General features: G+C 32.4%; 1 protein-coding gene across 2 annotated transcripts in view; it reads left to right on the top strand.

The window, feature by feature from the left end:
• Window positions 1–1,312: 1,312 nt before the first annotated feature.
• LOC134725687 (tolloid-like protein 2) overlaps window positions 1,313–14,839 on the top strand; it is a 58,363-nt gene continuing 44,836 nt past the window's right edge. For both annotated transcript variants that reach the window (XM_063589708.1, XM_063589707.1), the window contains exon 1: window positions 1,313–1,666. In XM_063589708.1, coding sequence (XP_063445778.1) covers window positions 1,534–1,666 — 133 coding nt within the window. In that variant the 5' untranslated portion in view covers window positions 1,313–1,533. The remainder of the gene's footprint in view (window positions 1,667–14,839) is intronic.

The following is a 14,839-nucleotide window of genomic DNA, read 5'->3' as shown; positions in this document are numbered from 1 at the left end:
CATACAAACTCGCATGAAAACAGACGTGGGACATACAAACTCGCATGAAAACAGACGTGGGACATACAAACTCGCATGAAAACAGACGTGGGACATACAAACTCGCATGAAAACAGACGTGAGACATACAAACTCGCATGAAAACAGACGTGGGACATACAAACTCGCATGAAAACAGACGTGGGACATACAAACTCGCATGAAAACAGACGTGGGACATACACACTCTCATGAAAACAGACATGAGACATACAAACCCCCATGAAAACAGACGTAGGACATACAAACCCCCATGAAAACAGACATGAGACATACAAACTCTCATGAAAACAGACGTAGGACATACAAACCCGCATGAAAACAGACGAAGGACATACAAACTATCATGAAAACAGACGTAGGACATACAAACCCCCATGAAAACAGACATGAGACATACAAACTCGCATGAAAACAGACGTGGGACATACAAACTATCATGAAAACAGACGTGGGACATACAAACTCGCATGAAAACAGACGTGGGACATACAAACTCGCATGAAAACAGACGTGAGACATACAAACTCGCATGAAAACAGACGTATGGATTAGAAAGACCTATTTAAATCAGATGATTAGAATGAAAACAAAACTCCATCCAAAACAAAAGTATGCCATTGAATCTTTTTAATGTCGATAATTGATTTCAAGGTGCCATAACAACATTCTTCTTTAAACTCCCATTTCTCCTTTATTAATGTGCATCTAAATGCCTATATTAATTGTATCCATTCATCCTTACATAGTAAAACTGTATAACGCCTAAATGACACCTTTATGTTTAATTTTACACGTAATGGTCTGTTTGTTGAATGGAAACTCTATAATGTATATTAATGTTTTAAAATTACATTGTCTAAAGATAACCATCTAAATCGATATGTAAATGTCTTTTATCATAGAAAAAAACTAACAATATTCAACTTCAAACATGTAGCCTTCCGATCATGTATTCAACATATAAGAAAGACGTCAGGGTGTCTTTAAGCACGAAGATATGCACTACGACGCATAACTCTTCGATTATATCATTAATCATTGCCAATTATTATCAAAGTTGGTTTAAGTTTGTGTAATTCAATTTTTTATTGATCGTAAATGATCCCTTAGTATATACCAAAAATCATATATAATTTCTACTCATACAATAATAATGTAAAAAATTAGTATAATTAACAATAATCATTGCAATCCATCACAAGTACCATAATTCCAATATTTCTGATATTCTGACGCATGTTGATTGGTTACTCAGTCTGGTATTGACACTTCGACACAGGTGAATGCGTTCACACTTGACAAAGAAGTTGAGAGCGGAATGAATGCACCCTTGCTGCGTGAAACTGATACAACATCTCTGAGATAAATAAGTCAGTCGCTCATCAGTTGTGGGAGTAGTAACATGACGAACAAAATCAAACGATCATAACACAATGGATATACATTTTGTTTAAAAGTTTGTGCGTTTAGTTTATTTTTTATTTATTTAAAATGAAGATTCCAAGGATTTCCATATTTTTGCATCAATTATTTATATTTACATTACTGCGGAAGCTGACGTCTGCTACCAGTACGATACCACATAAAACATCAGATGATATTTACTCTGACCCATGTAAAGCAGGTAAGTCAATCAATAATTGACCACCAATTGATTTATAACACCTGCCATTAATGATTGACCATTGATCTGACATAACAGTATCTTTAATGTCATTCATTTATCAAATTTTCATAACTTGTCACAAAAGTTTAATTTAAATAATCTCTTCACAGAAATATTATGTATTTCATTCTCTTTTTTTAATCAGGTTAAATATGTGTGATTTTGATCGATTTTTTAATTATACCATTTTTAAGATTGATGTCTCGTTTGTGAGATTTCATTGAACCTCCTTTGTCCTAAACAAAGACATCAATAAAGCTATATACCCCGTACTGAAGTTGTGTTGGAACGCCCCTTTAAAGCGGGCTACTTTGTTGCAGTGACTCTATTCAGTTTAGCATTGTATTCCTAAATTCAACGAAGATAAATCTCCTTCTTAATTTCAACAGTTTACCCGAAGGGTTTAAAATGTCACAATGTTAATGAAAATTTTAAGTTTTTTTTTCAGACGTAACACTCATTTAATTGCTATTTTTGAAAGGGTGGGATTATAGCTAGTTCTAACTATGAAATTGGAAAACGTAAAATGTAAACAATTTTAAAAGACTTTTTAGTCGGACATTGTTAGAAATTTGAATGTCCAAATTTTGTTAATCTTCTATTTATTAATCTTATCGACCATGAACTTGTAAAAATACCTCTGTGCAACTTTTTATTACAACACTTTTATTTCATGTATTTCAAATGAAAACTTACTAGCATTGACTTACATATTTAAAGCTATTTTTTCTTAATGTAGCACACAAAACTACATATGTATTTCGGTCTGATAAAACGTTTCCTTGTTTTTCAAAATCAGACCATTATGGTTGATTTTGACTTTCAACCCCCTTTCAACGCCTTTTAAAATTCATAACACAATTCAAAAGTTTCAAGCTGACTAGAAAACCTTTTGAATCCCTGATTTTAGATTATACTTTGAAATACTACTAAAGATGTGTCTCTCTAACAAGTTGTGAGACAAACTTTGAAATGATTCTTAATTAAAAATCCTCAAAATTATGACAGCAGGAACCTACATGGTAAACGATTAAAATTTCAGATAAAAAGTTACATTTTTCGTTTTATTTTCATCTTGACATACTTAGAAATGCCATTGTGCAGGTTCGTTACATATCAGTGGAGATCTAACACTCGGATATCATTCAATCTGACTATAAAACACAGGTCTGTAATTGGTTTATCACAATTAATCAGGAAAAAAAGTGTACCCTTTGACCTAAATGAAAGATTTTCGTAATTGATAAACCAAAATTAAACGTAGATTCGGTGGTTTTAAAAGTATCGAGACTCTAGTGAAACAATTCAATTATTGTCTCATATACATGTTATACATCCATCAGGGACAGTCTGTACTATAGAAAGTCCTTGCATGCACGTAGAATTAAATAGATATATTACAGTAATTAATATATTTTTTGCAAGGTTTCAGTATTTGCTTCTTTTATTTAGCTGATTCACACAGAATACTAGAGTGACATTGACAAATTGATTTTTGTTTGTTTGGCCAATTGTGATTTATGAAATTATCTATCTTGGTTGTCTGTGGTGTGATTTCGTATGAATGGAGTTATTTATGGGTATATTCGAGTTTACGTAAAACAAAGACTCTAAAAATGTCTTCGCGACACGCGACAGATTAGCGATGAAGATAACAAGCATATTGGTGATAACATTCCATTCCAAATCAGAGCACTAATTTAAAGTACAAAATTAGCATTTTCCATTAAGATATTTAATTTACACGCCATGATCACGTTCTACATGTTTATGAATAGGAAGCGTTATCAGGAAACTGACCTTTGCAATATTTAACCATTTTATGTATGGTTCTGTTGATAAAGAAAGTACCATGCTCGATCATAGTGATCATATAAAAGAAGATAACTCTTTTTGACCATCACTTCAATATACATGTATACATATTAATTTTTCTTGTCCAGAATTTGCATGAAATAATTGCCACTGGACGATATCAATCAATATATATATATATTAACTGCGTCCTTAGAATATGCTGGTGATATTATTTTATAAAGCCTTGATCCTCAATTGCATCAAATTGATGTAGGGCATACTCGTTCTGATTATCCATCTAATGTATCCCGCCATACGTTATAAAGCTTATGATCAAACAATTGTAACTTCGTCAAGGCACTAAGTGATCACACAGAATGGAAAACCAAAACATTTTTTTTTAAATCGTTTACCCTATTTTCTCCAGCTAGAGCCCTTTTATGTATTTAATACAAATGGATACACGTGCAATGTGAGAATTGCACGTAATAAGTGTAATACAAGATTGACTAATCACAAGCATCAACTGTAGCTAGGTTTCTTTGAGTACAACAAAATATAAACCAACTGTTTCGTACCTACAGATTGAAATAAACAATTAATTTCCCCATAGGCGACAATGGTAGCCTTTTTCGAGATACAGACTTTAGAAAGTTGATTTTCTTAACGAAACCTTGCTAGAATCAAAGAAAAAATATTAGGACAGTATTTTTTTGTCTAAAAAATATAGGGTCGCGTTGCTTTTCTTAGCGTATTTTGTACTTATCTCCCATGCCTATCAATTTTGCCCTTAAAAATACGGGTCTTGTCCTAGCGTTGAAAAGTCATCTCAGTGCCTTTAGAGCTACGGAATAATTTTTATTTTGCCTTTTGTATAAAGCAGAGTGCACGAAGTCTCTAAAAATAAAAAATAACGGGAGCACATATCGACCAATCAGGATTCGCCATACTCTTAATTCTGAATACCATGTTATGCTCATAAAATGGCTGCGCCCATAAAATCTAATGGTGTATTGTAACCTATACGGTATTTAATACTTTCTTGTATCGTGCAATTCATAGTGCGTTAGATGCACAAATATATATGCCACAAATAAATCATCTTCAAACCGTTCTGGCTTTACTCTCTGAATTTTCAGAATTTTTTATCGGAGGTGACCCCAGTCGAAAAATGTGAAGAAAAAAAATCAGTTTTTTTTAGTAAATGCGGTTCTGTTAAAAAGGGACTGAAGATTATGCCCACTTTCTCCAGTGATTCTTTATATATCATCAAGTACTGATTATATTGATAACAAAACCAATCCAATATATAACTACTACGGTGAATTTTGAACAACAGTTTTAAATGAAACCGTTTTCGTAAAAAAGTACATTTTTGAAACAGACTATAGCATTTCAAAATATGGAATATGTGTTAATATTTGTGTTTTGACATCGATAACTGTTTGTTAACTACAAAAATGGCATGCTTATTTTATTCTTTTAGTTTGATATTCGTGTGAACATTTCAATGTTCGAAGGAGATCATTTCCGTACATTTTCGCTGAATTTGGTAATTTTGATAACAGCACTTGGGTCGAGATTGTTATGTTTAAAAATCGATTTATATACACAAACTCTAGACGTGTACTTGCTCTATTCAAACAAATCAGCAGAACTTCAGAAAATGACATATTCGTTCCACAGTAAGTCAAAAGTCGAGCCCACCCTTGTTTCTAAGGTAAAATGCAATACCAATATGAAACAGACTATAGCTTAAAAACTAGATAATCAATAGTTCATTTGTCACCAAAAAATACGGTTTCACATTAAATGTCAAGTAAAATTACTGTTTTTGACACTTTTTGAGCACTATTATAAAGAAATGTCGATGCTGTATAGATTGAAATAAACAATTAATTTCCCCATAGGCGACAATGGTAGCCTTTTTCGAGATACAGACTTTAGAAAGTTGATTTTCTTAACGAAACCTTGCTAGAATCAAAGAAAAAATATTAGGACAGTATTTTTTTGTCTAAAAAATATAGGGTCGCGTTGCTTTTCTTAGCGTATTTTGTACTTATCTCCCATGCCTATCAATTTTGCCCTTAAAAATACGGGTCTTGTCCTAGCGTTGAAAAGTCATCTCAGTGCCTTTAGAGCTACGGAATAATTTTTATTTTGCCTTTTGTATAAAGCAGAGTGCACGAAGTCTCTAAAAATAAAAAATAACGGGAGCACATATCGACCAATCAGGATTCGCCATACTCTTAATTCTGAATACCATGTTATGCTCATAAAATGGCTGCGCCCATAAAATCTAATGGTGTATTGTAACCTATACGGTATTTAATACTTTCTTGTATCGTGCAATTCATAGTGCGTTAGATGCACAAATATATATGCCACAAATAAATCATCTTCAAACCGTTCTGGCTTTACTCTCTGAATTTTCAGAATTTTTTATCGGAGGTGACCCCAGTCGAAAAATGTGAAGAAAAAAAATCAGTTTTTTTTAGTAAATGCGGTTCTGTTAAAAAGGGACTGAAGATTATGCCCACTTTCTCCAGTGATTCTTTATATATCATCAAGTACTGATTATATTGATAACAAAACCAATCCAATATATAACTACTACGGTGAATTTTGAACAACAGTTTTAAATGAAACCGTTTTCGTAAAAAAGTACATTTTTGAAACAGACTATAGCATTTCAAAATATGGAATATGTGTTAATATTTGTGTTTTGACATCGATAACTGTTTGTTAACTACAAAAATGGCATGCTTATTTTATTCTTTTAGTTTGATATTCGTGTGAACATTTCAATGTTCGAAGGAGATCATTTCCGTACATTTTCGCTGAATTTGGTAATTTTGATAACAGCACTTGGGTCGAGATTGTTATGTTTAAAAATCGATTTATATACACAAACTCTAGACGTGTACTTGCTCTATTCAAACAAATCAGCAGAACTTCAGAAAATGACATATTCGTTCCACAGTAAGTCAAAAGTCGAGCCCACCCTTGTTTCTAAGGTAAAATGCAATACCAATATGAAACAGACTATAGCTTAAAAACTAGATAATCAATAGTTCATTTGTCACCAAAAAATACGGTTTCACATTAAATGTCAAGTAAAATTACTGTTTTTGACACTTTTTGAGCACTATTATAAAGAAATGTCGATGCTGTATAGATTGAAATAAACAATTAATTTCCCCATAGGCGACAATGGTAGCCTTTTTCGAGATACAGACTTTAGAAAGTTGATTTTCTTAACGAAACCTTGCTAGAATCAAAGAAAAAATATTAGGACAGTATTTTTTTGTCTAAAAAATATAGGGTCGCGTTGCTTTTCTTAGCGTATTTTGTACTTATCTCCCATGCCTATCAATTTTGCCCTTAAAAATACGGGTCTTGTCCTAGCGTTGAAAAGTCATCTCAGTGCCTTTAGAGCTACGGAATAATTTTTATTTTGCCTTTTGTATAAAGCAGAGTGCACGAAGTCTCTAAAAATAAAAAATAACGGGAGCACATATCGACCAATCAGGATTCGCCATACTCTTAATTCTGAATACCATGTTATGCTCATAAAATGGCTGCGCCCATAAAATTTAATGGTGTATTGTAACCTATACGGTATTTAATACTTTCTTGTATCGTGCAATTCATAGTGCGTTAGATGCACAAATATATATGCCACAAATAAATCATCTTCAAACCGTTCTGGCTTTACTCTCTGAATTTTCAGAATTTTTTATCGGAGGTGACCCCAGTCGAAAAATGTGAAGAAAAAAAATCAGTTTTTTTTAGTAAATGCGGTTCTGTTAAAAAGGGACTGAAGATTATGCCCACTTTCTCCAGTGATTCTTTATATATCATCAAGTACTGATTATATTGATAACAAAACCAATCCAATATATAACTACTACGGTGAATTTTGAACAACAGTTTTAAATGAAACCGTTTTCGTAAAAAAGTACATTTTTGAAACAGACTATAGCATTTCAAAATATGGAATATGTGTTAATATTTGTGTTTTGACATCGATAACTGTTTGTTAACTACAAAAATGGCATGCTTATTTTATTCTTTTAGTTTGATATTCGTGTGAACATTTCAATGTTCGAAGGAGATCATTTCCGTACATTTTCGCTGAATTTGGTAATTTTGATAACAGCACTTGGGTCGAGATTGTTATGTTTAAAAATCGATTTATATACACAAACTCTAGACGTGTACTTGCTCTATTCAAACAAATCAGCAGAACTTCAGAAAATGACATATTCGTTCCACAGTAAGTCAAAAGTCGAGCCCACCCTTGTTTCTAAGGTAAAATGCAATACCAATATGAAACAGACTATAGCTTAAAAACTAGATAATCAATAGTTCATTTGTCACCAAAAAATACGGTTTCACATTAAATGTCAAGTAAAATTACTGTTTTTGACACTTTTTGAGCACTATTATAAAGAAATGTCGATGCTGTATAGATTGAAATAAACAATTAATTTCCCCATAGGCGACAATGGTAGCCTTTTTCGAGATACAGACTTTAGAAAGTTGATTTTCTTAACGAAACCTTGCTAGAATCAAAGAAAAAATATTAGGACAGTATTTTTTTGTCTAAAAAATATAGGGTCGCGTTGCTTTTCTTAGCGTATTTTGTACTTATCTCCCATGCCTATCAATTTTGCCCTTAAAAATACGGGTCTTGTCCTAGCGTTGAAAAGTCATCTCAGTGCCTTTAGAGCTACGGAATAATTTTTATTTTGCCTTTTGTATAAAGCAGAGTGCACGAAGTCTCTAAAAATAAAAAATAACGGGAGCACATATCGACCAATCAGGATTCGCCATACTCTTAATTCTGAATACCATGTTATGCTCATAAAATGGCTGCGCCCATAAAATTTAATGGTGTATTGTAACCTATACGGTATTTAATACTTTCTTGTATCGTGCAATTCATAGTGCGTTAGATGCACAAATATATATGCCACAAATAAATCATCTTCAAACCGTTCTGGCTTTACTCTCTGAATTTTCAGAATTTTTTATCGGAGGTGACCCCAGTCGAAAAATGTGAAGAAAAAAAATCAGTTTTTTTTAGTAAATGCGGTTCTGTTAAAAAGGGACTGAAGATTATGCCCACTTTCTCCAGTGATTCTTTATATATCATCAAGTACTGATTATATTGATAACAAAACCAATCCAATATATAACTACTACGGTGAATTTTGAACAACAGTTTTAAATGAAACCGTTTTCGTAAAAAAGTACATTTTTGAAACAGACTATAGCATTTCAAAATATGGAATATGTGTTAATATTTGTGTTTTGACATCGATAACTGTTTGTTAACTACAAAAATGGCATGCTTATTTTATTCTTTTAGTTTGATATTCGTGTGAACATTTCAATGTTCGAAGGAGATCATTTCCGTACATTTTCGCTGAATTTGGTAATTTTGATAACAGCACTTGGGTCGAGATTGTTATGTTTAAAAATCGATTTATATACACAAACTCTAGACGTGTACTTGCTCTATTCAAACAAATCAGCAGAACTTCAGAAAATGACATATTCGTTCCACAGTAAGTCAAAAGTCGAGCCCACCCTTGTTTCTAAGGTAAAATGCAATACCAATATGAAACAGACTATAGCTTAAAAACTAGATAATCAATAGTTCATTTGTCACCAAAAAATACGGTTTCACATTAAATGTCAAGTAAAATTACTGTTTTTGACACTTTTTGAGCACTATTATAAAGAAATGTCGATGCTGTATAGATTGAAATAAACAATTAATTTCCCCATAGGCGACAATGGTAGCCTTTTTCGAGATACAGACTTTAGAAAGTTGATTTTCTTAACGAAACCTTGCTAGAATCAAAGAAAAAATATTAGGACAGTATTTTTTTGTCTAAAAAATATAGGGTCGCGTTGCTTTTCTTAGCGTATTTTGTACTTATCTCCCATGCCTATCAATTTTGCCCTTAAAAATACGGGTCTTGTCCTAGCGTTGAAAAGTCATCTCAGTGCCTTTAGAGCTACGGAATAATTTTTATTTTGCCTTTTGTATAAAGCAGAGTGCACGAAGTCTCTAAAAATAAAAAATAACGGGAGCACATATCGACCAATCAGGATTCGCCATACTCTTAATTCTGAATACCATGTTATGCTCATAAAATGGCTGCGCCCATAAAATTTAATGGTGTATTGTAACCTATACGGTATTTAATACTTTCTTGTATCGTGCAATTCATAGTGCGTTAGATGCACAAATATATATGCCACAAATAAATCATCTTCAAACCGTTCTGGCTTTACTCTCTGAATTTTCAGAATTTTTTATCGGAGGTGACCCCAGTCGAAAAATGTGAAGAAAAAAAATCAGTTTTTTTTAGTAAATGCGGTTCTGTTAAAAAGGGACTGAAGATTATGCCCACTTTCTCCAGTGATTCTTTATATATCATCAAGTACTGATTATATTGATAACAAAACCAATCCAATATATAACTACTACGGTGAATTTTGAACAACAGTTTTAAATGAAACCGTTTTCGTAAAAAAGTACATTTTTGAAACAGACTATAGCATTTCAAAATATGGAATATGTGTTAATATTTGTGTTTTGACATCGATAACTGTTTGTTAACTACAAAAATGGCATGCTTATTTTATTCTTTTAGTTTGATATTCGTGTGAACATTTCAATGTTCGAAGGAGATCATTTCCGTACATTTTCGCTGAATTTGGTAATTTTGATAACAGCACTTGGGTCGAGATTGTTATGTTTAAAAATCGATTTATATACACAAACTCTAGACGTGTACTTGCTCTATTCAAACAAATCAGCAGAACTTCAGAAAATGACATATTCGTTCCACAGTAAGTCAAAAGTCGAGCCCACCCTTGTTTCTAAGGTAAAATGCAATACCAATATGAAACAGACTATAGCTTAAAAACTAGATAATCAATAGTTCATTTGTCACCAAAAAATACGGTTTCACATTAAATGTCAAGTAAAATTACTGTTTTTGACACTTTTTGAGCACTATTATAAAGAAATGTCGATGCTGTATAGATTGAAATAAACAATTAATTTCCCCATAGGCGACAATGGTAGCCTTTTTCGAGATACAGACTTTAGAAAGTTGATTTTCTTAACGAAACCTTGCTAGAATCAAAGAAAAAATATTAGGACAGTATTTTTTTGTCTAAAAAATATAGGGTCGCGTTGCTTTTCTTAGCGTATTTTGTACTTATCTCCCATGCCTATCAATTTTGCCCTTAAAAATACGGGTCTTGTCCTAGCGTTGAAAAGTCATCTCAGTGCCTTTAGAGCTACGGAATAATTTTTATTTTGCCTTTTGTATAAAGCAGAGTGCACGAAGTCTCTAAAAATAAAAAATAACGGGAGCACATATCGACCAATCAGGATTCGCCATACTCTTAATTCTGAATACCATGTTATGCTCATAAAATGGCTGCGCCCATAAAATTTAATGGTGTATTGTAACCTATACGGTATTTAATACTTTCTTGTATCGTGCAATTCATAGTGCGTTAGATGCACAAATATATATGCCACAAATAAATCATCTTCAAACCGTTCTGGCTTTACTCTCTGAATTTTCAGAATTTTTTATCGGAGGTGACCCCAGTCGAAAAATGTGAAGAAAAAAAATCAGTTTTTTTTAGTAAATGCGGTTCTGTTAAAAAGGGACTGAAGATTATGCCCACTTTCTCCAGTGATTCTTTATATATCATCAAGTACTGATTATATTGATAACAAAACCAATCCAATATATAACTACTACGGTGAATTTTGAACAACAGTTTTAAATGAAACCGTTTTCGTAAAAAAGTACATTTTTGAAACAGACTATAGCATTTCAAAATATGGAATATGTGTTAATATTTGTGTTTTGACATCGATAACTGTTTGTTAACTACAAAAATGGCATGCTTATTTTATTCTTTTAGTTTGATATTCGTGTGAACATTTCAATGTTCGAAGGAGATCATTTCCGTACATTTTCGCTGAATTTGGTAATTTTGATAACAGCACTTGGGTCGAGATTGTTATGTTTAAAAATCGATTTATATACACAAACTCTAGACGTGTACTTGCTCTATTCAAACAAATCAGCAGAACTTCAGAAAATGACATATTCGTTCCACAGTAAGTCAAAAGTCGAGCCCACCCTTGTTTCTAAGGTAAAATGCAATACCAATATGAAACAGACTATAGCTTAAAAACTAGATAATCAATAGTTCATTTGTCACCAAAAAATACGGTTTCACATTAAATGTCAAGTAAAATTACTGTTTTTGACACTTTTTGAGCACTATTATAAAGAAATGTCGATGCTGTATAGATTGAAATAAACAATTAATTTCCCCATAGGCGACAATGGTAGCCTTTTTCGAGATACAGACTTTAGAAAGTTGATTTTCTTAACGAAACCTTGCTAGAATCAAAGAAAAAATATTAGGACAGTATTTTTTTGTCTAAAAAATATAGGGTCGCGTTGCTTTTCTTAGCGTATTTTGTACTTATCTCCCATGCCTATCAATTTTGCCCTTAAAAATACGGGTCTTGTCCTAGCGTTGAAAAGTCATCTCAGTGCCTTTAGAGCTACGGAATAATTTTTATTTTGCCTTTTGTATAAAGCAGAGTGCACGAAGTCTCTAAAAATAAAAAATAACGGGAGCACATATCGACCAATCAGGATTCGCCATACTCTTAATTCTGAATACCATGTTATGCTCATAAAATGGCTGCGCCCATAAAATTTAATGGTGTATTGTAACCTATACGGTATTTAATACTTTCTTGTATCGTGCAATTCATAGTGCGTTAGATGCACAAATATATATGCCACAAATAAATCATCTTCAAACCGTTCTGGCTTTACTCTCTGAATTTTCAGAATTTTTTATCGGAGGTGACCCCAGTCGAAAAATGTGAAGAAAAAAAATCAGTTTTTTTTAGTAAATGCGGTTCTGTTAAAAAGGGACTGAAGATTATGCCCACTTTCTCCAGTGATTCTTTATATATCATCAAGTACTGATTATATTGATAACAAAACCAATCCAATATATAACTACTACGGTGAATTTTGAACAACAGTTTTAAATGAAACCGTTTTCGTAAAAAAGTACATTTTTGAAACAGACTATAGCATTTCAAAATATGGAATATGTGTTAATATTTGTGTTTTGACATCGATAACTGTTTGTTAACTACAAAAATGGCATGCTTATTTTATTCTTTTAGTTTGATATTCGTGTGAACATTTCAATGTTCGAAGGAGATCATTTCCGTACATTTTCGCTGAATTTGGTAATTTTGATAACAGCACTTGGGTCGAGATTGTTATGTTTAAAAATCGATTTATATACACAAACTCTAGACGTGTACTTGCTCTATTCAAACAAATCAGCAGAACTTCAGAAAATGACATATTCGTTCCACAGTAAGTCAAAAGTCGAGCCCACCCTTGTTTCTAAGGTAAAATGCAATACCAATATGAAACAGACTATAGCTTAAAAACTAGATAATCAATAGTTCATTTGTCACCAAAAAATACGGTTTCACATTAAATGTCAAGTAAAATTACTGTTTTTGACACTTTTTGAGCACTATTATAAAGAAATGTCGATGCTGTATAGATTGAAATAAACAATTAATTTCCCCATAGGCGACAATGGTAGCCTTTTTCGAGATACAGACTTTAGAAAGTTGATTTTCTTAACGAAACCTTGCTAGAATCAAAGAAAAAATATTAGGACAGTATTTTTTTGTCTAAAAAATATAGGGTCGCGTTGCTTTTCTTAGCGTATTTTGTACTTATCTCCCATGCCTATCAATTTTGCCCTTAAAAATACGGGTCTTGTCCTAGCGTTGAAAAGTCATCTCAGTGCCTTTAGAGCTACGGAATAATTTTTATTTTGCCTTTTGTATAAAGCAGAGTGCACGAAGTCTCTAAAAATAAAAAATAACGGGAGCACATATCGACCAATCAGGATTCGCCATACTCTTAATTCTGAATACCATGTTATGCTCATAAAATGGCTGCGCCCATAAAATTTAATGGTGTATTGTAACCTATACGGTATTTAATACTTTCTTGTATCGTGCAATTCATAGTGCGTTAGATGCACAAATATATATGCCACAAATAAATCATCTTCAAACCGTTCTGGCTTTACTCTCTGAATTTTCAGAATTTTTTATCGGAGGTGACCCCAGTCGAAAAATGTGAAGAAAAAAAATCAGTTTTTTTTAGTAAATGCGGTTCTGTTAAAAAGGGACTGAAGATTATGCCCACTTTCTCCAGTGATTCTTTATATATCATCAAGTACTGATTATATTGATAACAAAACCAATCCAATATATAACTACTACGGTGAATTTTGAACAACAGTTTTAAATGAAACCGTTTTCGTAAAAAAGTACATTTTTGAAACAGACTATAGCATTTCAAAATATGGAATATGTGTTAATATTTGTGTTTTGACATCGATAACTGTTTGTTAACTACAAAAATGGCATGCTTATTTTATTCTTTTAGTTTGATATTCGTGTGAACATTTCAATGTTCGAAGGAGATCATTTCCGTACATTTTCGCTGAATTTGGTAATTTTGATAACAGCACTTGGGTCGAGATTGTTATGTTTAAAAATCGATTTATATACACAAACTCTAGACGTGTACTTGCTCTATTCAAACAAATCAGCAGAACTTCAGAAAATGACATATTCGTTCCACAGTAAGTCAAAAGTCGAGCCCACCCTTGTTTCTAAGGTAAAATGCAATACCAATATGAAACAGACTATAGCTTAAAAACTAGATAATCAATAGTTCATTTGTCACCAAAAAATACGGTTTCACATTAAATGTCAAGTAAAATTACTGTTTTTGACACTTTTTGAGCACTATTATAAAGAAATGTCGATGCTGTATAGATTGAAATAAACAATTAATTTCCCCATAGGCGACAATGGTAGCCTTTTTCGAGATACAGACTTTAGAAAGTTGATTTTCTTAACGAAACCTTGCTAGAATCAAAGAAAAAATATTAGGACAGTATTTTTTTGTCTAAAAAATATAGGGTCGCGTTGCTTTTCTTAGCGTATTTTGTACTTATCTCCCATGCCTATCAATTTTGCCCTTAAAAATACGGGTCTTGTCCTAGCGTTGAAAAGTCATCTCAGTGCCTTTAGAGCTACGGAATAATTTTTATTTTGCCTTTTGTATAAAGCAGAGTGCACGAAGTCTCTAAAAATAAAAAATAACGGGAGCACATATCGACCAATCAGGATTCGCCATACTCTTAATT

The sequence above is a fragment of the Mytilus trossulus genome, chromosome 7 (genome assembly GCF_036588685.1).
Source record: "Mytilus trossulus isolate FHL-02 chromosome 7, PNRI_Mtr1.1.1.hap1, whole genome shotgun sequence".
Taxonomy (NCBI): Eukaryota; Metazoa; Mollusca; class Bivalvia; order Mytilida; family Mytilidae; genus Mytilus; species Mytilus trossulus.
This window is presented reverse-complemented; position numbering and strand designations above follow the sequence as displayed.